The sequence below is a fragment of the Macrotis lagotis genome, chromosome 1 (genome assembly GCF_037893015.1).
Source record: "Macrotis lagotis isolate mMagLag1 chromosome 1, bilby.v1.9.chrom.fasta, whole genome shotgun sequence".
In the NCBI taxonomy this organism is placed as follows: Eukaryota; Metazoa; Chordata; class Mammalia; order Peramelemorphia; family Peramelidae; genus Macrotis; species Macrotis lagotis.
Genome location: NC_133658.1, coordinates 722,536,360 through 722,560,301, shown reverse-complemented (window position 1 = coordinate 722,560,301; position 23,942 = coordinate 722,536,360). Strand labels below are relative to the sequence as shown.

General features: G+C 34.0%; 1 protein-coding gene across 7 annotated transcripts in view; it reads left to right on the top strand.

The window, feature by feature from the left end:
• Positions 1 to 23,942, top strand: part of NBEA (neurobeachin) — a 796,125-nt gene that overhangs the window by 223,959 nt on the left and 548,224 nt on the right. For all 7 annotated transcript variants that reach the window (XM_074216034.1, XM_074216037.1, XM_074216036.1 and 4 more), the window contains 4 exons: positions 1,303 to 1,433; positions 3,588 to 3,695; positions 12,687 to 12,855; positions 14,234 to 14,329. In XM_074216034.1, coding sequence (XP_074072135.1) covers positions 1,303 to 1,433; positions 3,588 to 3,695; positions 12,687 to 12,855; positions 14,234 to 14,329 — 504 coding nt within the window. The remainder of the gene's footprint in view (positions 1 to 1,302; positions 1,434 to 3,587; positions 3,696 to 12,686; positions 12,856 to 14,233; positions 14,330 to 23,942) is intronic.

The window sequence follows — 23,942 nt, the reverse complement described above, 5'->3', positions numbered from 1 at the left end:
GATTCGAGGACTGGTGCTCTATCCACTGCATCAATTAGCTTCCCATAGAATCATCCAATTCTAATGGGTAAAAACATCATTGCCTTGTCATACCAGGAACTTGAGACAAAGGACATAATAGCATTATCAGCAGTAATCATACCAATTTATTCAATATTTGGATCTAAAAGCACTGACTAAACATTAATGGCCCAGAAAAGAAATCTTCATGTACATTCACTTAAGTGACCATTTGAAAAGATTGGAAGTCTTTGTCCTGACATTAGTTTTATCTCACTTTACAAAAGGAGGGAAATTATAGAGATTGTTTCTCTCTATCATAGAAGGAGGGGTAAAGACCTTGGAGAATAGTGTCTTAGAGGCAATCTAGATGGGACCAGAGGACTAGAATCAGACAGTTAAGGGATTTTTCCAGAAGGAAGAATGGATGAAATTTTACCAAGCTGAGAGTTCTTTCAGTTTGCCTCCCTGTTCTTTGGGAAAAGGCCTATCTCTTTCTACAGTATTTAGGTTTACATTTAATACCAGCATGTATGTTATGGTTCTTAGCAACTACAAATTAAGGGCAAGGCAAAGGAATAGGTATTTATAGTATGCTTAAATTAATTTGTGTGTGTGTGTGTGTGTGTGTGTGTGTGTGTGTGTGTATGTATGTATTTTATGGTAAGGTACCATGCTAAGTACTTTACAAATATTATCTTATTTGATTCTCCACACCAATTCTAAGAGGGAAGTGCTATCCCATTTACAGATGAAGAAATTGAGTTCTGAGAGATTAAGTGATTTACCCAGGGTTATATTAGGCTAGAAAGTATCTGAGGCCAGATTTGAAATCAGGCTTTCCTGACTCCAGGCCCCCAGAACTCTGTTTACAAGATTGAATTAGTTTTGAGTTTTTTCCTTCTCTCTACTTTTCATCCTTAGGACTCTGAGGAGGAAAAGATAGACAACTGTCCCTGATTATAATCTTCAGGGTGAAAAGATGGTAATATTGCCCTCAGGAAAGATAATAGGGTCTTGCAGAGTTTTGCGAATCCTACCCACTCATTTTTGCTTGAATGTAAAATATTATGATCAGTATCATTTTAGTATTAAATGTTAAATTTATCTGATATTGAGAAAAGATTATTTTACAAAATCGGTAGTTTTATAATTAAAATTGAACATTTATCAATAAGGTTGTCTGATTCCATTTGATATTGTTTTTAAGTCGTCATTGAAATAAGCCAAGCTACTACTATTCTTAGCATTTTCAAAGATTACAGAGTATTTTTATTGATTTATATACTTTGTTTATTTAAGTTTGCTGTGTTGCTGTGAGAAACTGCTTAGAATGTCGACAGAGGCAAAGGGAAAGGATAAACAAATCTTCCCTTATCAGCAGTAAACCTCAAGAAGGTCCCCAAAGTGTGACTGCAGCAGCAGCTTCAAAGGTAACCAAAATTTTATTCTCATGAATAGATTATGTTTGTGATCTTTCTGAAAAAACAAAGAAATGTTCAGAGTAAAATCTGAGACTTAATTGAAAAAATTATTGTTGAAATTGTTCATAATTTTGTATTTCTTTCTCTTATATCTTTTCCCCCAACTCTTATCTCTTCCTTTGTGAGTGATAAAACTTAGAAAGACTTCATAAATTATAAATTATCTAACCCTACCTGTCCCTGAAGAGGAATCTCCTTTGAAATGTTTTGGATGAGCTTTCAATTAAAGCTCTTTCATCATGGGTAGCCTATTAGATTTGAAGCTTCTCATTCCAGTTTTTGATAACTTCATTTGTTGTGATTTTCCTTTTATTGAACTGAAATCTATTTCCCAGGAACTCTAATCCCCCCCCCCCCCCACACACACACACACAACTTCTGTCTCAACTCTCTTACCCCCAGCCCCTTGGAAATCCAGGGGCAAGTAAAATAAGACTTTGATTGCTAGACCGTAAAAATGATAGAAACCTAGCATTTGCTTATTAAATCTAATTTTCTTCAAATTTTTCATGTCTTAAATGCTCTCACCATCTCAGTTGCCCTCCTTTGTATACTCTACAGTTTGTAATTATTCTACAAGAATTTTTAGACTGGTTCAAATAGAGTGGTACAATGGGACAATCACTTTCTTCACATCTATTTTATTTTGGTATAAAATTTGTGAAAATATTTTTAAAAGCTAATTCTGTCTTTTTCACAGGGTAAAATAGGATGTAGTAGTTGCATATTTTGAATGTTACCTCGATATCCTCAAGATAATAAAAGAACTATAAGAGGTGCTATATATTTTGTTGTTGTTGTTGTTGTTGTTTGTCTTTCATTCTTGAAGAAGACCTTGACATCAGGGAGGTGATGCTATGACCAACCTATGAATTGGATTTCAGATTGAGAGGAGGGGAGGTCATGCTAGGTCACCAGCCCCATTATCTCCTTCAGAACATCTGGGACCAGTGGCCAGAAATGAATCAGGACAAAGAGAGATGGCCCTGAATGTGAGGCAGTCAGGGTTAAGTGATTTGGTTAGGGTCATACAGCTAGTAAGTGTCTTGAGTTCTTATTTGAATTCAGGTCCTTCTAACTCCAGGGCCAGTACTCTGTCCACTGTGCCACCTAGGTGCCATGGCTCCATATATACCAAAATATTTAAAGCAGCCCTTTATGTGGTAGCAAAGAACTAGAATCAAAGTGAATGTCCAGTACTTAGAAAATTGTCAAATATTATTATTTTCTAATATTGTTGTGTTTTAAAAAGTGATGCATGTGATAAAGCCTGGCAAGACTTAAACTAATGCAGTGAAGTAAGCAGAGCCGGGAAACTGTTCAAAGTGACTACAATAATGTAAATAGAAAGAATAGTAATTATTTTAAAAAAATAAACCCTGAAGCCTGAATATTTATTTCAGAAGTAAAAATTTTGCATATGCCATTAGATTATGTAAATATGTTGATGGTTTGAAGGGTTTTTTTCTTTTTTTTAAGAAATGGCTCTTAGAAGAAGAAAAATCCAGGGACAAATCTAGTAAATTTAAAAAGACATGATATCAGAAAGCATTCAGAAAAGAACCACAGAAATATTTTCTACTTTACTGAAAAATAACCTGTAAAGATAATGATAAGAATTATATAGTATGGAAAGATATGGAAAGGTTGTAACCTAAGGTGGTGGAGGTATTTTGTACATTGATGAAATCAGGGATCCTTGGTAATGCAAAGTAGATGGAATTCCAGACCCAAAGTCAGCAAGATTCATCTCCTTGAATTCAAATCTGGACTCTGAAATTTACTTCCTGTGCAAGTTACTTAATCCTTTTTAAACCAATTTCTTCGTCTGTAAAACGATCTGGAAAAAGAAATGCTAAACCACCCCAGTATTCTTGCCAAGGACAACACAAATGGGGTTGAGAAGAGTTGGATATGACTGAAACATCTGAATTATAGTAATAATCAAACATAAAAATATTAGCATTGGTAATATACCATTACCAAACACCATATAAAACATTTTAAAATATAATTTTATAAGATTTTATTATGCAGATCCATGTTTATAATCTTATTTCCTTAAATAAACGATGCTTTTAGAATTCTACTTGTTCATTTTAGACTCCACTTGAAAGTGTTCCTGGAAATCTTTCTCCCATCAAAGATCCTGATAGACTTCTTCAGGATGTAGATATTAATCGTCTGCGTGCAGTTGTATTCCGTGATGTGGTAAGTTATATTTTTTATTTACTTTTTTCTTTTTTATATCTTTCATTTCTTTTTACATCTTCTACTTTGATACTTTAAGGATTCATGATTTTTATCCATGTGGATGTTACCTCTGCTCGTTAGAATTATTACCAATTTACTCATTAGTAGATGGTTCCAAAGAATAGATATAGGAGAAAAACCATTCACCCTAAAGCTAACCAGAAAAGTATCCTCCTGCTTTTGATGAGCACTGACTTGAAGTCAACCAAAACAAATATAAGATCTTTTAGAGATCATTTTTGGAGTGTGCTAATAGAAGGAAAATCGAATGAATGTAAAAATTGAAAGTGACTTGTTGCTTCTATTTATGGTAAGTGAGAATTTTGATTATTGAGATGAAATGAGATGATGTTAAAAAAAAGAAATACAATGCTGAATTCTATTTCTTGGAAATAATCATGACTTCCTCTATAATCAGCATTGGTTAAATTCTTATGATAGTAACCCATTTGGGGCACAAAAATTTAGATTATGTATAAAGAACATGGAGAGAAAAGAAAGAAAAGTTGATTAGAATAACAGCCTGAGGAATGTAAAATTTTCATGTAGCTTAACAAATAGTAAATGACTGTTGAGCAGTGAGATGAAAGGGGAAGAACACACAGTGAGGATTTGTGGAATCAGTCATATTTTACCTAGGCCTTGAAGAAAGAAGAAATATAACAAAAAATGGATATGATAGAATATTGTTAGGCATGGTGCATAGCATATTTCGATTTAAGAAAACTGAGCAAGATTACAATATTGTCATAACGTTTATTGGGGAGAAGTATAAAGTAAGACCCAGAAGGCAGTTTGCAGCCTTCTTGTGGAAGACATTGAACCATTATCCTAAAGAGAGTGAAGATTGATGAAGCATTTTGAACAGAGGTGCCACAGACCATACCTGTACGTTAGGAAGATTACTTTAGCAATAGTGTGAAGAGTTGATTAGAGAGGAAAGGAATTGTGGGTGAAAGAATTCAAGAATAACTCTTTTGGGGGGGAAATGAGGATGAAAAATGTGATAAGGGGGGGGGCATCTAGGTGGTGCAGTAGTTAGAGCACCAGTCCTGGAGTCAGGAGGACCTGAGTTCAGATCGGGCCCCAGACCCTTAATAATTACCTAGCTGTATGACCTTGGGCAAGTCACTTAACCCCCTTACTGTGCAAAAACGAAAAATAAAATGAGATAGGACCCTGCTCAGATCTTTCTTAAGGTGATGAAAAAAAGTCTGAATCTCTCAGTTCTTATTCAGTATCTGTGTTCTCTGCTAAAGAAAATGGTCTTCAAGGGACAGCTAGGTGGCACAGTGGACAGAGCACTGGCCCTGGAGTCAGCAGTACCTGAGTTCAAATCCAGCCTCAGACACTTAAAAATTACCTAGCTGTGTGGCCTTGGGCAAGCCATTTAACCCCATTTGCCTTGCAAAAAAAAAAAACCCCTAAAAATAATAATAATAATAAAAAAAGAAAATGGTCTTCAAAACTGGAAAGAACAAAAATGAGTAATAGGGTTTGTACATAAAATTAATAGGGGGTCAGAGAACACTTAACTTGTCATTACTGAGGTCAAGGCAACAAGACCAAGTGAACTTCAAACTAAGAGTTTAAAGTTATGGAAAATGTGATTCCAGAAGAATTTTCAACCATGTTGTACAGATCATAAAAAATGGATGTCTCAAACTAGACAATATCTGTTTTCCCATATCTCCCATATTTCCCTGCCTCTGTGGAAATCACAACTATCTTCCTAGTAACTGAGACTGAAAACCTCAGTGTTAATCTCAGTTTCACAATTTCTTAATCTCTCCCACTTACCTTCTCTGCTGCCAATCTTGTTATTTTCTCCCTTTACAATAATTCTTTCACATGTCTCCTAATTTCTACTCATATAATCATAATCCCAATTGAAATCCTTTTAACCTCCTACCTTAATTTTCACTTAATTTTCTCCTCCACTATAAGTCATCCTTCCTTCAGCTGTCAGTGATGTTCCTAGATATAAGTTAGCCATATCATCTCTCTACTTAGTAAACTTCAGTTTACTTTTTATTGCTAATTTGGTACTTTACTATCTTCATAACACAGCCTCAGCCTACATTTCAATATTCTTATGCTTTACTTCCACATACTCTTCAATCTGGCAATACTGGCATGCTTTCTGTTCCTCATCCATGATACTCCATCTTCCTGTCTCATCCATGACATCATAATGGTTGTTCCTCATGCTGGGGGAAAGCTATAGACAGAAGTTTTTCTAGGCTCTAGGAAAGCAGTTGATAATCTCTCATTCTGTTATTGCACAAAGATGGAAAGATGTAGGCTTGTGGGTGGAAGTTATTTACACTCAGAACTAGTTGACTAGCTAGACCATAGTACAGTAGTTAATGGTCTGATGTTTACTTTGAAAGAGGGATCAAAGCAAGTAGGAAGATAAAATGCCTCTGCAATCATGCCTTTTGAAGATTATTTGGAGGGCACTGGGAACAGAAGATAGAGGAGAAAATGAATGTTTTATTTAAATATTTATATGAATTAAATATTTATGTAAAAATAACCTTACATAGGGAAGAGATTAGAATTCTGCTTCACCACAGAAAGCAGAACTAGAAACCATGAGGAGAATATTATAAAAAGACAGAATTTAACTAAATTCTTAGGGAAATTCTTCCATCGAAGTTATTAAATAACGAAATAGGCTTTCTTAGTAGAAAATCTCTTCCCCCTCACTTAGCTACCCCCACCCCCATTGGAGTTCCTCACAGAAAGGTTGAATGACCACTTGTCAAGTAAATTATAGAGATGAATATGGTTCAGCTATGAATTGGAATTGATATTCTTAGAAGTTTCTTCTAAGGCTTAGATTTGATGTTAAAATGAAATTAGTTCAAAATCAACAACTGTTTTAAGGAATAGAAAAAATAATTATTTTACTGATTTATTATGGAACCATAGTCCCAGATATCAAATAAGGGGAAAAGGCTCTAAGATTTAGTCCAGTCTTCTCATTTGACAGATGAAAAAAGTGATACTCAAATACATTAGCCCAAGGTTAAACAGATAGTAATAAGTGGCCAAATTAAAGCTGAAACTCAAAACTTAAATTTCATGTCTAGACTACTTTTCACATCACTATGCTGCATGTTTCCAGTGCTTTCTCACAAGTTATATTCAAAAGAAAATGGATATGTCCCTCCTTCCCCTTGAGAAGAGTGAAGGGATCATCTTTTTGCTTTTTAAAATACCCTTTAGACAGCCTTTTTGACTACCTATTGAAGAAAGGCAGACCTATCCCTGAAGATAGGAAGAAATCCTCTGACACATTGGGTGACCCTAAGCAAGCCATTTAATTTCTTAAGAATCTCAAGGTTCAGGGAAGATTCTGACTTGCATTGTTGGAAAAAGTTTACTGACTTGAATGTACCCAATGAAACCACAAGCTGTCCAGTGCCTTACATATATACATATATATATGATTTAAATTTCTTTAAAATTTTTTTATTAAAGATATTATTTGAGTTTTACAATTTTCCCCCCAAACTTACTTCTGTCCCCCCCGCCCCCCCCCCCCGGAAAGCAATCTGTCAGTCTTTACTTTGTTTCCATGTTGTACATTGATCCAAATTGAGTCTGATGAGTGAGAAATCATATCCTTAAGGAAAAGACAAAAAAAAATTCTAAGTAACAAGCTCAGACAGTAAGATATCTGTTTTTTTCCCCCAAAGTTAAAGGGAATAGTCCTTGAACTTTGTTCAAACTCCACAGCTCCTTATCTGGATACAGATGGCACTCTGCTTTGCAGACAGCCCAAAATTGTTCCCAATTGTTGCACTGATGGAATGAGCGAGTCCTTCAGGGTTGAACATCACCCCCATGTTGCTGTTAGGGTGTACAGTGTTTTTCTGGTTCAGCTCATCTCACTCAGCATCAGTTCATGCAAATCCCTCCAGGCTTCCCTGAAATCCTGTCTGTCCTGGTTTCTAATAGAACAATAGTGTTCCATGACATACATATATCACAGTTTGCTAAGCCATTCCCCAATTGAAGGACATTTACTTAATTTCCAATTCTTTGCCACCACAAACAGGGCTGCTACAAATATTTTTGTACAAGTGGTGTTTTTACCCTTTTCCCTCATCTCTTCAGGGTATAGACCCAGTAGTGGTATTGCTGGGTCAAAGGGTATGCACATTTTTGTTGCCCTTTGGGCATAGTTCCAAATAGCTCTCCAGAAAGGTTGGATCAGTTCACAGCTCCACCAGCAGTGTAATAGTGTCCCAGATTTCCCACATCCCTTCCAACAATGATCATTATCCTTCCTGGTCATATTGGCCCATCTGAGAGGTGTGAGGTGGTACCTCAGGGAAGCTTTAATTTGCATTTCTCTAATAATTAATGATTTAGAGCAATTTTTCATATGGCTATGCATTGCTTTGATCTCCTCATCTGTAAATTGCCTTTGCATATCCTTTGACCATTTGTCAATTGGGGAATGGCTTTTTGTTGTAAAAATATGACTTAGTTCTCTGTGTATTTTAGAAATGAATCCTTTGTCAGAATCATTAGTTGTAAAGATTGTTTCCCAATTTACTGCATTTCCTTTGATCTTGGTTACAATGGTTTTATCTGTGCAAAAGCTTTTTAATTTAATGTAATTGAAATCATCTAGTTGGTTTTTGGTGATGTTCTCCAACTCTTCCTTAGTCATAAACTACTCCCCTTTCCATAGATCTGACAGGTAAACTAGTCCTGGATCTTCCAGTTTGCTTATAGTATTGTTTTTTATGTCTAAGTCCTGTAACCATTTGGATCTTATCTTGGTAAGGGGTGTCAGGTGTTGGTCTAATCTAAGTTTCTTCCATACTAACTTCCAATTATCCCAGCAGTTTTTATCAAAGAGGGAGTTTTTATCCCAATAGCTGAACTCTTTGGGTTTATCAAACAGCAGATTACTATAATCGTCTCCTGCTTTTGCATGTAGTCTATTCCACTGGTCCACCACTCTATTTCTTAGCCAGTACCAAACAGTTTTGATGACTGATGCTTTATAATATAATTTTAGAGCAGGTAGGACTATCTGCACTTTTTTTCATTAAGCTCCTGGAAATTCTTGACTTTTTATTTCTCCATATGAATTTACTTACAATTTTTTCTAACTCAATAAAGTAATTTTTTGGAATTTTGATTGGGAGGGCACTAAACAGGTAGTTTAGTTTTAGTAGAATTGTCATTTTTATTATATTAGCTCTACCTATCCATGAGCAGTTGATATTTGCCCAGCTATTTAAATCTGATTTAATTTGTGTGAGAAGTGTTTTATAATTGTTTTCAAAAAGTTTCTGAGACTGTCTTGGCAAATGGACTCCCAAGTATTTTATATTGTCTGAGGTTACTTTGAATGGGATCGCTCTTTCTAGCTCTTCGTGCTGTATCTTGCTAGACATATATCGAAAAGTTGAGGATTTATGAGGGTTTATTTTATAACCTGCAACTTTGCTAAAATTGCTAATTGTTTCTAGTAGTTTTTTTGGATGATTTCTTGGGATTCTCTAGGTAAATCATCATGTCATCAGCAAAGAGTGGGAGTTTGTCTCTTCCTTCCAATTCTAATTCTTCAACTACTTTTTCTTCTATAATTGCTGAAGCTAACATTTCTAATAAAATATTGAATAGTAGTGGTGATAATGGGCACCCTTGTTTCACCCCTGATCTTATTGGGAATGCCTCTCCCCATTGAATATAATGCTTGTTGATGGTTTCAGATAGATTTTGTCAAAAGCTTTTTCAGCATCTATTGATATGATCATATAATTTCTGATAGGTTTGTTGTTGATATGACTGAGTATACTAACCGTTTTCCTGATATTGAAAGAACCTGAAGATTTAAATTTTAAAGAATTTTCAAGGTGCATAATTTTAAAGAATTTTCAAGATGTATACTGAGGATCTCAAGGAAGTTGGACATCCCATTTGTAAGCAGAGGCGAAGAATTGGGGAGCTATCATCTCTACATGAAGCTAATTTTTTTTTTAAATAAACAAATTCATTAAAAAAAATCTATCTACATTTTATTGACCTTTTCAAAGATGTTGGAAATTTTTTGTATGGGTATTATTGAACAAGCTTGTGTCATATGGTATTTCCTTTATATGCTATGCTTTTATAGCAAACTTTTATAGCAAACCTGTTCATTTTTTCTTCTTTTTCTTTTTTACATTTCTTTATTTTGAGTTCCAAATTCTCTCCATTCCTTCAGCTCTTCCCTACCCATTATCCAGTATTAATTTTAAAAGCTTGTTGCTATTTGGGGCTCTATCTTCTAAACTTTCATTTATTTAAACATTTTATTAAAAGTACAGAAATCTCATTCCATAATATAATTTACATTTTAAAATGCTTTTTATCTATTCTTTATTTTTTTAGGTCTGCTGCTTTGCTTGAAGCTGTGTCACATTCAACCATAGGATTTAGAACTATTTTCTTTGAAGTTTTTGGATGTAGCAGTTTATGTTTCAATCTCTCCTGTAGCATAGTTCTATGTTCAGGTTCTTTTTTTGTTGTTGTTGTTTGCAATTTTTTTCCTATTTCTTAACTTTATTTTAAAGTTGGGTTCTGTTCCAGAGTAAAGGAGGCACCTGTACCAAGATTCAGATTTTGGGGACTTTTGTTTTTAGAACTAGTTTGGGGAGGGAGAAAAATCTGTATGCTTCTACTTCTTTAAAAGTGATATGATGGGAAGCAGCTAGGTGGTGCAGAGGATAAGAGCATTGGCCCTGGAGTCCGGAGTGCCTGAGTTCAAATCTGGCCTCAGACACTTAATCATGACCTAGCTGTGTGGCCTTGGGCAAACCACTTAACCCCATTGCCTTACAAAAAAACTAAAAATAAAAATAAAAGTGATATGATTTAACGAGAGCTGTGCTAATTGCTTTGACCTGTGCTCTGGGATATCAGAGACTACACCTGGAACTGTTCCTGCGTCTCCACTCCTGCCCATACTCCTCCTCCTCCTCCGCCTAGAACTGTGACCCAGAACTATGTATCGACAATACAACATATGCTGCCAACAGAGGGCCCCCTGTCATCTCCTCTCCAAACTCCTGCCTGTGACCTGAGAATTCCAGAATTCACTGGTTATGCTAATTTAGTTGCCCCCCCCCCCCCCCCCCCCGGCCTGCTGCCGGATTGGCTGCTGAGTTTCCAGCATTGGCACAGCCTGTACTAGACTCTTCTGGACTGTTCTCCCTTCTTAACTTAGTGAGACAGACCTTTCCTACTTACTTTCTAAATTGTCTTAAACTGGAAAATTGTTTCACCTCAATTCTTTTATTGTCTTTGCTGCTCTAGAATTGATTTCAAGGAATTATTTAAAAGTTGTTTGGAGGGGAATTTGGGTTAGTCCAAGCTAGTCCCACACTACCTTAACTCTGCCTCCTGTTGTTATAGTTCTTTTGAGTATAATTTCAGCATTAACAGAGTAACTATATGCATATAGGTGCTGAAATTATCCATTATTAATAGTTTCAAAATAAATTGTACCTTTATAAACATACTAATTCTATCATTTCATATTCTAATTATTTTCTCTGACATTAAAAAATAAAAATAATGCTTGACTCTTGTTAAATATTATATAATAGTAATCTCTTCTTCTTCTTCCTCTTTACCCTCCTCTTTCTTTGTTTTTTATTATGTTGGTTGTTAATTTGCTGATGAAAATGGTTAATAGAACAAGAGCAAGACTAGAACTTAAAACTGTGGCTCAAGAAGAGTTTTCTCTCCAGATTCTTTTACTTTTTAAATAAGAGCCTAACATTGAAATTTCTAAAATTTCAGTGATAATATCCATAACTAAATTACTAGTGGATTTCTCTTCATGTATTTTAAGAGATATGCTAGTCACAGAGCAGCATGACTCATTGAACTCAAAGAATGAGCATCTACCTGCAAAATTATTTAACTTAATATCCTTAACAGTAATGTAGAAATAATCATATTTCACTGTTATTGTGAGACTAAAAGGACATAGTATATTTAAGTGTATTTCACAAAAGTTTAAAGCCCAAATAATTGTTAGTTACTATAATTATTGCTTATTGTTTTATTTTTTGCATAATTTTCACTGGATCTCAGGTAGAAACAGTATATTATAATTGTTATTTTTTTCAAATCTTTTTTGATTCTTTTAGGTAGGAATGATCAAGGATAAGTTGCTATCTATAATTAATTTTTCTGGACTGTTGCTCAGATAGATTTGATTTTATCAGTTTTGTAATTGAATAGGCATGAAGGGAAGTTGTATTTATTATTAATATTATGGATATATTACATAAAAATTGATGATAGGAGTATTCTGAATGTAGAAAGCAATTCAAACTGATACTGTCTAGGAACTTAGATTTTATAAAAAATAGGCAATTTGGTTCAATAGAAAAAGACCCATAATTGAAGTCAAGAGGCATAATAGGAATTTTCTTTTGAGTCATTAATTGTATACTATGGACAGTTTGGTTAAGTTCTCAATTTTTTAGTTTCTTCACCTGTAAAGTGAGACAATTGGTGATCTCTAACCCACTTATATATATATCTACACATGTTTCGTGGAGAGAAGGGTAACTTTAAGGAACCACTTAAAGTAGGAATAGTGAAGGCTAAAGCAAGGTTGTTAAGAGGTGGGTATAGGGAAAGAGAAGTAATTTAGACTAGGAAATGGTATGAGTAATAAGAGAATAAAGAATAAGAGAATGCAAAAACAGAATTAGAGGAACATTGGCTATTAGTAGCAGAATTGCTATTCATGTCATTTGAAGAGAATATGTTTAGTCAGTCTTTATAGTTTCATGCTAAAGTGCTAAATCACATCAAAGCATATTGTATATCTTCATTTTCTTTCCCCAGAACACATTTTCTTTATCTAGAAATATCCCACAAATTTTATTCTGATATCTATCTTTTTCTTTCATATAGGATGATAGCAAACAGGCTCAATTTTTAGCTTTGGCTGTTGTTTACTTCATTTCTGTTCTGATGGTCTCCAAATATCGTGACATACTTGAACCCCAGCGGGAGACTGCTCGTTCTGGAAGCCAGACAGGTAGAAACATGAGACAAGAAATCAATTCACCAACAAGTACAGGTACTTTCTTTTCTAGCTTGACTTTTCACCATATTTCATCAGACCTTTTAAATAATAAAAATATATAACATAGATTTTTCTGAATGCTTTATATCCTTTTGGAATTCATTGGGCCATACATACATAGAGATACAAATCTAAATTCAATAAAGTATGTGGAGACTAATTACATGACATTTGCTATTTTCTCATCACTGCTTTTATTTTTAATATTTATTGTATTTTAATAAAGTTTTTATTATCATTACTGCTTTTGAATTTATAGATTGTTTGCATACATTTTAGATGTTGTTATAAAAATATATAGATTCAAGGGGGAGAGGCTCCTGCAGAATTATGGTTGAATCTAAAGTAAGCTAAGTTATAAACCTGTGAGAGCAAACATTTTTTGGGGTAAAGGGGACATTATTTACTTAAGCACATATTTTTAAGTTGATTTGGCCAACAATGAAAATTTTTTGAAAAATCTTAACACTGCATACACTGTTGCTCCTCCTAAGTCTCATTGTTTAGTTTTCTGTTTGCAAAGTAGAAAGGTCCATTAAAATAATATATTACAGTTTCGGTTGCCTTTATTGGCTTTGTCTTCTTCCTTTGGGAAGGTATAAACAAATGCTGGAAACTTTAAAGAGTTGTTTTAATGTTTTCTGACAGTTGATATCCTAACCCTGAGGTGCGCTGTCTTCAGCTGCATTGCCTATTGGGAGTTTTAGATCAGTATTATTTCTAATGTTAGTTTTCTAATTCAGTGGACATTCCTTATTCTGCTGAATTGGCTTTAAAAAAAAAAAGCTATGTAGATGGATTTTAAAAAGTGAGTAGAAATCAGTGGTCAAATCTCTGCATGATGTTCTTCATTAATTGTCATCTCACCTTCTGGAGTGGTGTCATGTTTTTGTTTTGGCTATTAACATTTCTTCTTTACCTATAATAGCATGTTGACATTTCATCCTTTTAGTCATCATCAACATATGGCATACTTCACATTTTCTTATAAGTCTTATACTTTAAATAAAGTCTGTCTTTCAACTAAAAAGTGTTAGATTATCATTTATTTTGTAGAGAAATAACCATTTCACTTCATGTTTAATATTCATGATGCTGGAATGGAAAGCTCCCTTTATAATGAATCTACCCTATACTGAGCTGCTTGTTTATCTGTCTTTTCTATTCTCTTTGTTTCTAAAAGTACACTTCTTGATGTTGTTTTCTTTCTTTTAGTACATAACTTGTTTCTTTCCTTCAGAGATACATTCTTTGTTAATGGTGTCATATTTGCATGTTGTAATGAAATAAAACTTTTATCATGGATCCATAAGAGACCAGGCCACAGGCTGTTACAAGCTGGCTCACATTTGATTCATGATTTTCTTCACAGTTGTGGTCATACCATCTATCCCTCATCCAAGTTTGAACCATGGATTCCTTGCCAAGTTAATTCCTGAGCAGAGCTTTGCCCACTCATTTTACAAAGGTAATATTGATATCTCTGACCCATTTTGGTATTATTTGACAATTTATAATTCAAAAATAATCATGATGCCATATTTTATAAAATATGCCTGAGTTTATGAAGATCTATCAGTCTCTTGACATCTGTGTCTGAAAAGATTATAACTTTTCCATTTGTACTCATTATGATCCTTTCAGTAATATCTACAAAATTAAAGTATGTGTACATATTAATGTGTATGAAATAAATTAAAATACATATTTTAATATTAACACATTGTTAACAGTATTTGTATTGTATAAAACTTTGAAACAAACGACTTTTTACATGCCCTAACTCAATTATTTTATTCACTTTCTTCAGCATTTTTTATTTTGACTAATATTTCATTGTAAGATATTATGTAGGAGCTACACAGAAAAAAATGAACAATTAACCATAGTTTTAGGTAATGTTTTAGTGAAAAATATTGACATGAACATTCAAATAATTATAGTATTGTATATATTTGTATGTATTTTTCCTCAAAATTTATCTTCTCTTAGCAAATTAGCTAATAATTCTATTTTCCTAAACATATGTACATATTCATGAATCTTCACAAAATTATCTGCCAGAGTAACACATTCACATACATAGATCATTCAACTGGTTCAGTGCATTAGTTAGAGTTACATTTGGCTCCCTAGAAGAGATATATTGCCAACCATTACCTGGATGTAACGGGGACTGTACCTTATCTGTGAATGCTTAATTCAATCAAGTCAACAATTATATAATCGATTTTCTTTTGGAAATACAAAGGTGGTCTTAATTTTTGGTCTGTATAAAATGTTAAGCTTTATGCAATGATTAATTGCAAAGACTGACTTATTTTAGTGTCAAAAAAGACTATTTAATGTGAACTGTAGATATTCCCCTTTTTTAAGATCATATATTAATTTTTAAGCTAATTCTGACCAAAAATTTCATAGTATTTTTATGGTTTAAAGCAATTTTTTAAAGGAACTTTTATTAGTTTTATCAGTTTTCATTGTGATTTTTCCTAAACTATGTCAATGAAAGCCCAAACCCATAAAAATTTAATTGAATTCTTTCTGTTGATCAGAAATAACCAATACATTTGTAAATCAATACAGGAAGTCAGAGAAACATACTTAGAAAAATATACAGGGAAAAAGGCTGAACAAAAGGGAAATTTATAAGACAATGTAATTATTGTGGTCATACTATAGCTGTCACATAGGCTGTGGACATGACATTGTCCTTTAAAATTTTTAAGTGTTTTCCAGGAAAATCAATCTTTTCTGCATTTGTAAATAGATGTTTTATTTTTAACTGAAAAGTTGACTTTTGAAGTTAAAAAAAAATCCTGTGAGATTTTAGAGTGAATAAAATTCCCATCTAAAATTTTACTTTAGAATTTTGTATGATCCTGGAGAAGTCACTTAACCCTCCTTGCTTTAGTTTCCTCATTTCGAAAATGAGCTGGCTAAGAAAATGGTGAACTATTCCAATAACTTTGCTAAGAAAAACCCCAAATGGAGACCACAAAAGTCAAATGAGACTGAAAAACTGACTGAGCAAAAAGCAACATAAATAGCTACGTGAAAGTGGAGTAGTAGATAGAGAGGTAGTCTCAACCTTTAGAACAAGCTACATTTCAATCTGATACCTGACCTTGAGCTAATCAATAATAATAGACAAAAAACACATAAAATATAAGGATAAAATCTTCATATTTCAGACTTGGAAAGAACATAATTATTATAACCTATTCTGAATAAATTGCATCCCCAGTAAGTGATTATCCAGCTTCTGCTTGAAGTCTGCTCTTCTTTTGAACAACTCTTTCTTAAATCTCTACTTCAATCTGCTTTTTTGCAACTTCTACCTGTAGTTCCTCATTCTTCCCTTTGATGCCACTTAAAATACATACATACATACATACATACATACATAAAAGCAATAAAAAATCCTTTGCTTTCCTCCTTTTCAAATAGATTTTTCTTCTCAAAAGTTCACTCCATATCTTTCACTGTTGTAATGCACACCTCTGCCATTTCTTTTGTCATTGTTCATAAAGCATGGCATCTAGTATTGATTCAAAAATATACCCTGAATATAACAAAGTACAACAGGACTTTTTTTTGTATAATCTGTTCATATTGACATAACCCATGAGTTTATTAACCTGTTGATTCATTTTAAGCTTGCAATAGACTTTTTTTCTTAGCCATTATCTAGCCATGCCTCCTCCCCCCACTCTACTTGTACAATTGATTGTTCTTTACTTTTCTTTATCTTGATAAATCTATAATTTTAAACTTTCTATTTAGTGTGAGCTTAACATTTATTGAACATAAATATTTCAACATACAAACACAAAAAAACTCATAATTTGAAACTGAGATCTTCTGTTAAGTGTAGTTTGGTTTTTAAAAGTAAAATATAAAATCCCACCCGGGCAATATCAAAATTATTTCATTTGTTCTTGTTACCCTTTGCATTTTTTCATTGTATTTTTGATGTTTTTTTATGCTCTTTTGATTTTTATCATGATTGCTATTGTCATAAGTACTATTGTTAAATATTTTTATATAAGCAATAGGATTCCTTTCCCCTCTGCCTTTGATTCTTCTATATCTTGTGCTATTATGTAGCTCAGAGTGATTGTCTACCTTAGTTAGAAGATATAGTTCAAAACTAGTAATTCTTACAACAATTACCTGTTTCATTTTTCATCATCTTTGCTATTTTTAATGAGGCTGAAGGGAAGTGGACCCTTAGTGATGTTATAATATGCATTTTTATTAGTTGTAGTAAATCCAAATTGGTTTTTTTTATGTTTGTTGTTATTTTCATTTCATTTGAAGGCATTTAGTTAATGTTCCTTAATCATTTTTCTATAGTTATACTTCCCTTTTTTTTCTGTGCTTCTAACAATTTTCTATATTTTGGGCACCAGAACTTTATTAGAGATTTTTTTAAAGCAACTTTATTGATTTTGTTTATGCAAATGGATTTTCTGTTTGGGGATAATTAATTCTCCCAATCATTTGTTTGGCCAAGAAAACTTATTTTACCCAAAGTTGTAAAATGTTTCTCCTTTTTTTCTTCTTTAATTGTCGTTTTTGATGATAAGATAGTTTATATTTGGATTCTCTCTCTCTGTATATACACATACATACATACATACATACATACATACATATATATTTAATTATAATTAAAACATTTTGTTGCTTATAAGTCTAAAACTTAATTTCTACACCAGCCACTTTTTTCTCTTCTCAGTGGTTTTTGTTAGTCCTTATCCAAGAAATTGGTGATCTTGAATTTAATCAAATGATGCACTTATATGTTTGATTACTTATTGGCCTCATTGCATAATCTAGTCTACTGATAATTTTTCTTTCCTATTTGTCAATGAGTAACATAGTTTTGAAGATTAACTATTTTTAGTATGGGTTATTTTGTTCTGTAAAGTACTCTTTTTTTCCTACTTTTTCCCCCATTAATTCTCTTGAGATTTCATTAGTTCTCTTGATATTCTCCCAATTGAATTTTTTTTGCTACTTATCTAAATTTATCTCAAGTAAATATTTGTTTGTTTCACTGGTATGGCAGGAAATATATAAATTAATTTAGATAACTTTTATTATTATGTGGAAACAACCAAACTATGAGCATTCACATTTCTCAAATCATCTGAATCTTTTAATTTTTCAGATTGTTTTTTAGTTGTATAAATATAGGTCCTGAGTGTAGGTATTTTATACTCAAGTATTTCATATATTTTGTACTTATTTTGAATGGAATTGATTTCAATTCAAAAACATTTATTAAATGCCTACTATGTGCCAGGAAGAGTGCTAAGCACTGTTGATTCAAATAAGAAAAAAGACAGTTTGCTTTTAAGAAGCTAATAATCTTAAGGAAAGAAGACAACACATCAAAGGAAGTTACCAGGCATAGGGGCTTGATGTTCCCTGCAGTAGAAACCAAGTATAACTCTGCTAATGGAGAATCTAAAGTTGCCTTGAACATTTTGAAAGTTCAGAACCCTTTATAAATGCTTTGAGAAGAGTTTACTGCGACCCTCATTCCTCTAGTCAAAGGATAGAGGCAGTTGAAGTGGTTTAGAATCTGTTGAGTATCAGTGTTATTCAGCTGTCAGTCTTGTCTGACTCTTCCTGAGCCTATTTGGAATTTTCTTGGCAGAGATACTGTAGTTGTTTGCCATTTCCTTCTGAAGCTCATTTTAAAAATTAGGGGACTGAGGCAAGCACAGGTTAAATGACCTGCTAGGTCATTGCTGGTAGGTGTCTGGGGTTAAATTTGAACTTGCATCTACATTCCTTGCTTCTGACTTTGTACTTCATTCACAGAACCACCTTTGTTGAGTATCAAAAATTGAGTCACTCAGCATGGTGATGAGATTGAGGTAATTGGCTTAGCATGGGGGAAGGTATGTTATTGGATGACATTCAAACTAAGCCTTTGTGAGTTTATTTTTTCTCTTCTCTTGCTGCATTTTTTCAATTGATTGTTAATTTTAGTTTTCAATTACATGTTATGAGAGTTTTTCAACATTCATCTATATACATATGCATATTTTTAAGTTTCATAATTTCCTTCCATCCTCCCTTCCCACCCCCTTCCCATCAGCAGCAAACAGTCAAGTGAATATTGCACATACACATTTGTGCTAACATGTTTACAGATTAGTCATTTTGGTAGGAGGATTAGAGTTCAGATATTTCAAGATGATCAAAAAAAGCTGAAAGAGTGCTCACTAATAGAATGTTGCAGTGCAGATAAATATGATAACAATGCCACCTCAGAAGAAGAAAACAGTGAAAAATTACTCACAGGGAAGTCTCAAAAGAGTCTTTGAATTGCACTCAAATCCAAAAGCTCTAGAAGAACTTAAAAACAATTTAAAAAACCAAAGAAGAGAGGAAGAAGGAAAATGAAAAAAAAAGTAGTGAGAATCACGCAGGAAAATTAAGAAAAATTGACCAAAGAAATAAACTCCTTTAAAAGTAAAAATAACTGGTGGAGCCAAGATGACAGTGTGAAGGCAGGAATTCTGGGAAATGTGTTCCCCAAAACTCCAAAAACCATCAAATTATGACTCTAGCCAAAATTTAGAGAGGCATAACTCTAGGAAAGACTGAGTGATACAGTTTCCCAGTCCAAGACAACTTAGAAATTCTGCAGGAAAGGTCTGTTTCACCTGCAGAACAGCCCGTGGAGCACCTGGGTCCATGACAGAGGGGACAGTTTCTACCTCTTTGCCCAGGGATCACTGGAGACAGCTTGAAGGGGTGGTGAGAGAATTCTGCAGCACCAGAGTGAGTGTGGATCGAGCACCAAACTCAGAGCAGGCCTACAGTGAGAATCTGCAGTGGAATCAGCAGAGCCACCCAGCACTTCCAGAACTCCCAGTCCACAGATGGTATGGGGCTTGGGGGAAACTGCAGAGGTCTCTCTGCTCTCCCTGGGGCAGGAATCAGTTGTTTGCCCACATTCAGATCCAGGTTGCAATTTGGGCTCCCATACTGCCAAAGCTGAGCAGGGACTCTTTACATAGTTCCAGGGCATGAAGAGTGTTTGTGGTCATTCATATACCAGAGCACAGACAAGAGAACAATCAGAGCTTCTCCTAAGACCTTGGAGGAATTAAGGTCCCAGTGGGGTGTCCGAGAAAACTCCCCAAAGCCTTGGATGTGCAGGCCAAGGAAATGAGCGAACAACACAGAAAGAAGAATGTGACCATAAAAAATTACTTTGATTCCATGGAGGATCAAAATACATACTCAGAAGTTGCCAAAGTTGAAGCTTCTGTAACCAAAGCCTCTAAGAGAAATAGAAAATGAGGTCAGTCAATAGAAGAACTCAAAAGAAGACTTTGAAAAGCATTTAAGGGAGGTAGAGGAAAAATTGGAAGGAGAAATGAGAGCAATACAGATAAACCACGAAAACCAAGTCAGCAGCTTGATGAAAGAAACATAAAAAAAATAGACAGAAAATAACATGTTAAAAACCAGTTTAGGCCAAATGGAAAAAGCAGCTCAAAAGGCAAATGAGGAGAAGAATGCCTTAAAAAAGCAGAATTGGCCAGCTGGAAAAGGAGATAAGAAAGGTCTCTGAAGAAAATAATTCCTTCAGATGTAGAATGAAATTAAAGGAAGCTGTTGACTTTGCAAGAAATCAGGAAGTAATAAAACTATTGCAAAAATATTAGAAGAAAATATGAAATATCTCATTGGAAAAACAACTGACCTTGAAAACAGATCCAGGAGAGATGATTTTAAAATTATTGGGCTACCTGAAAGTCACAACCAAGAAAAGAGTCTAGACTTCATTTTTCAAGAAATAAAACAGCAAAATTACCCTGATATCCTAGGAGTAGAGGATAAAATAGAAATTGAGGGAATCCACCAATCATCTCCTGAGACACCAAAAGAAAAATTCCCAGGAATATTATAGCCAAATTCCAAAATTCCCAAGTCAAAGAGAAAATACTAAAAGCTGCCAGAAACAAACAATTCTTCTACCATGGCTCTATAGGCAGGATTACACAACATTTGACAGTGTCTACATTAAGGGCTTGTAGGGCTTGGAATATGATATTCCAGAAGGAAAAAGAGCTTAGCTTGCAATCGAAAATCAAATACTCAGCAAACCTGAACATCCTTTTTCAGGGGAAAAGATGGACTTTCAATGAAACTGGGGACTTAAAATTTTCCTATTGAAATAATCAGAGCTTAACAGAAGGTTTGATCTCCAAGTACAGGACTCAGGCGAAGCATAGAGGGGGTGAATGAGAAGGACTATTATGAAGAATGTAATGGTGATGAACTGTTTGTATTCCTGCAAGGAAAGAAGTTGCTGATAGCTCATGAACCTTCTCATTTATAAGGGCAGTCAGAAGGAACATATATAGACAAGGCACAGGAGGGAGTTGAATATGATATAATATGGTATAATGGTGGAGTCAATAGGTGATAAAGGAAAGTGCTGGGAGGAAGGAAGAGAAGAAGAAGGGGCTAAGATATTTCACATAAAAGAGTCAAGAGCAAGCTTTTGCAATGGAGTGGAACAGGGGAATGCAAGGGGCAATGAGTGAGGCTTTATTATCATCAGAAATGGCTCAGAGAGGACATAACATACACACTTAATAGGTTATAGAAATCTAGAGAAAAATGAGAGGAAAGGGATGGGATAAGGGGGGGAATGGGGGTGGAGGAGTAGGTGATCGAAAAGAGGAAAGATCATGGGAGAGGAAACTCAGATACAAAACACTTCTAAGCAGGGACAAAGTGAAAGGAGAGAAAGGAATAGAAAACAGGAGAGTGGGGAGGAATAGAATGGAGGGAAATACAGCTAGTAATAGCAACTGTGGGAAGAATATTGAAGCTTCTCTGGTAGACTTATCATAAAGAAGGCATCTCATCCCAGAGACAGAGCCATTGGAGACTGAACACTAACTAAAGTATACTTTTTTTTTTCTCTCTCACTATTCTTGAAGTTTCTCTGGGGTTTTTTTTGGGGGGGGTTGTTTATTCACAAGATTATTGTAATTTATATTAAAAAAATTGTCACTCAAAAAAAAAAAAGGTAAAAATGGCCAACTGGAAAAAGAATGTAACTCTTTAAATAATAAAATTAACCAACTGGAAAAAGGAAAGACAAAAGCCAAATGAAGAAAATAAAAATCCTAAAAATTAGAATTGGAGAAACAGAAACCAATGAATCTAGAAGACTATCAAGCAAAAGTAAAAAGTTTAAAAAATTGAAGAAAACATAAAAGTACCTTTTAAGAAAAAATGACCTGGAAAATAGATCCAGAAGAGATAATTTATGAATTATTTTGACTGCCAGAAGGTCTAGATCAAAAAAAAAAAAAGAACCTGGAAAACATCTTTCAGGGAATTATCAGTGAAAACTGGCCAAATCTGCTAGAGCAAGAAAATCAAATGGATAAATTACACAGAACTCCACCAGAAAGAGATCCCAGGATAAAAATTCCCAGGGTTATCATAGCCAAATTCCACAATTCTCCAGTAAAGTAGAAAATACTGCAAGCAGCAAAAAAGAAGCAATTTAAATACAAAGGAAATAGAGTCATACTTTTTTTTGAAAGATTTTATTTATTTTGAATTTTACCATCCCCCCCATCTTGCTCCCCCCACCCAGAATGCAGTCTTTACATACAATCAGACTTACATGGGATTTACCAGTTTTAACATTGAAGGACTAGAAGACCTGGAATACCCATACATTAGAAGTCACAGGACCTTGGATTACAGCCAAAATTTACCACCATGTAAAGTTCATTGTCAGGGGAAAAGATGAATTTTCAACAAAGTAGAGGACTTCCAAAATTTCCTGATTAAAAAGACTAGAACTGAGTAGAGAATTCAGTCTCCATATGCCAGACTCATGAGAGGCATAAAAAGATGAATGAAAAGGGGAAGGAAAAAACAAAACAAATGTTAGTCAAGAACAACAAAATTATATTCAAGTATATAAAGGAAGATATAACACTTGAAACTCTTGAAAATTGGATTTCTTTTAGGATAGTAAAAGGGTTGAATATAATTGAAGAAATTGCATTCAGAGGATATGGGTATGGTTGGTTCTTGTCTTTCTTTTGAAGAGGACCAAGATGACTACACTATGTTTGAGACAAAAAACCCAGATGAAAAGCAGGGGAGTTTTCCTAAACTTATCTTTCTCAGTTTCCTTTGATCTAATTTAATTCTGTTTTGCTCATAAAGCTTAGCACTTTCTCTGATGAGGACATCCTATATTAGGTGATCTGGAGCTAGGGTCTCCCATACCTTACATTCAAGTGTAAGAGAAACCTTAAGAAAAACCTTCAGAGTGTCCCAGTATTTAGAGCACTTAGAGATTCTATAGTTAACTCTTGCTGAATTTTATAAGATGTATTAAAAAAAAGAAGCATTAAAAAACCCATCATTTTATATAAATGATAATTTTCTGGTTATTATTTAAATTAATTATAGTTATATCTCTAGGGTTTTATAAGTATATCATTATATCATTCTTTTAAAGCCAGTCTGATGGACCTCTTTGTTTTTTAAAGGTCACTATGTTGATGTCAGACATAGTGCAGGAATTTAATTGGATAACCCTACTAAATCTCAGAAGTCCCATGTTTCATTTTCATGTTCATGAATTCCAAAATTCCCTTTTATAATCTTAATGTATTTTCAATTTATCCTTTCCTGTGCCTTATGACTCCTCTTCGTCATCTTCATCCTTCATGACCTTCATCATCTTCACTCTTCAGTTTATTCCTAGATTTCCCCCCCCCTCATCATTTTCTTATTTTTACCCCTTTTTGGCCTCAGATCTACTCTATCCTTCACCCTTGGTTCTCTTACATCATTGTCTTATTATTTACCTTGGTTTTCCAATTTTCAGACCCTTAGATTGCTCTCCCCATTTGCCTTCATTGACTCTATTCTCATCAAACATCTGTTGGATGACAGTTATTTGAAATGATGCACAGAAAGTTACTAAAATGTACATATATTTTGACTTTGATGTCTCATTGCTCTGCATGTCCAGAATGAGATCAGAGACAGCAACATAA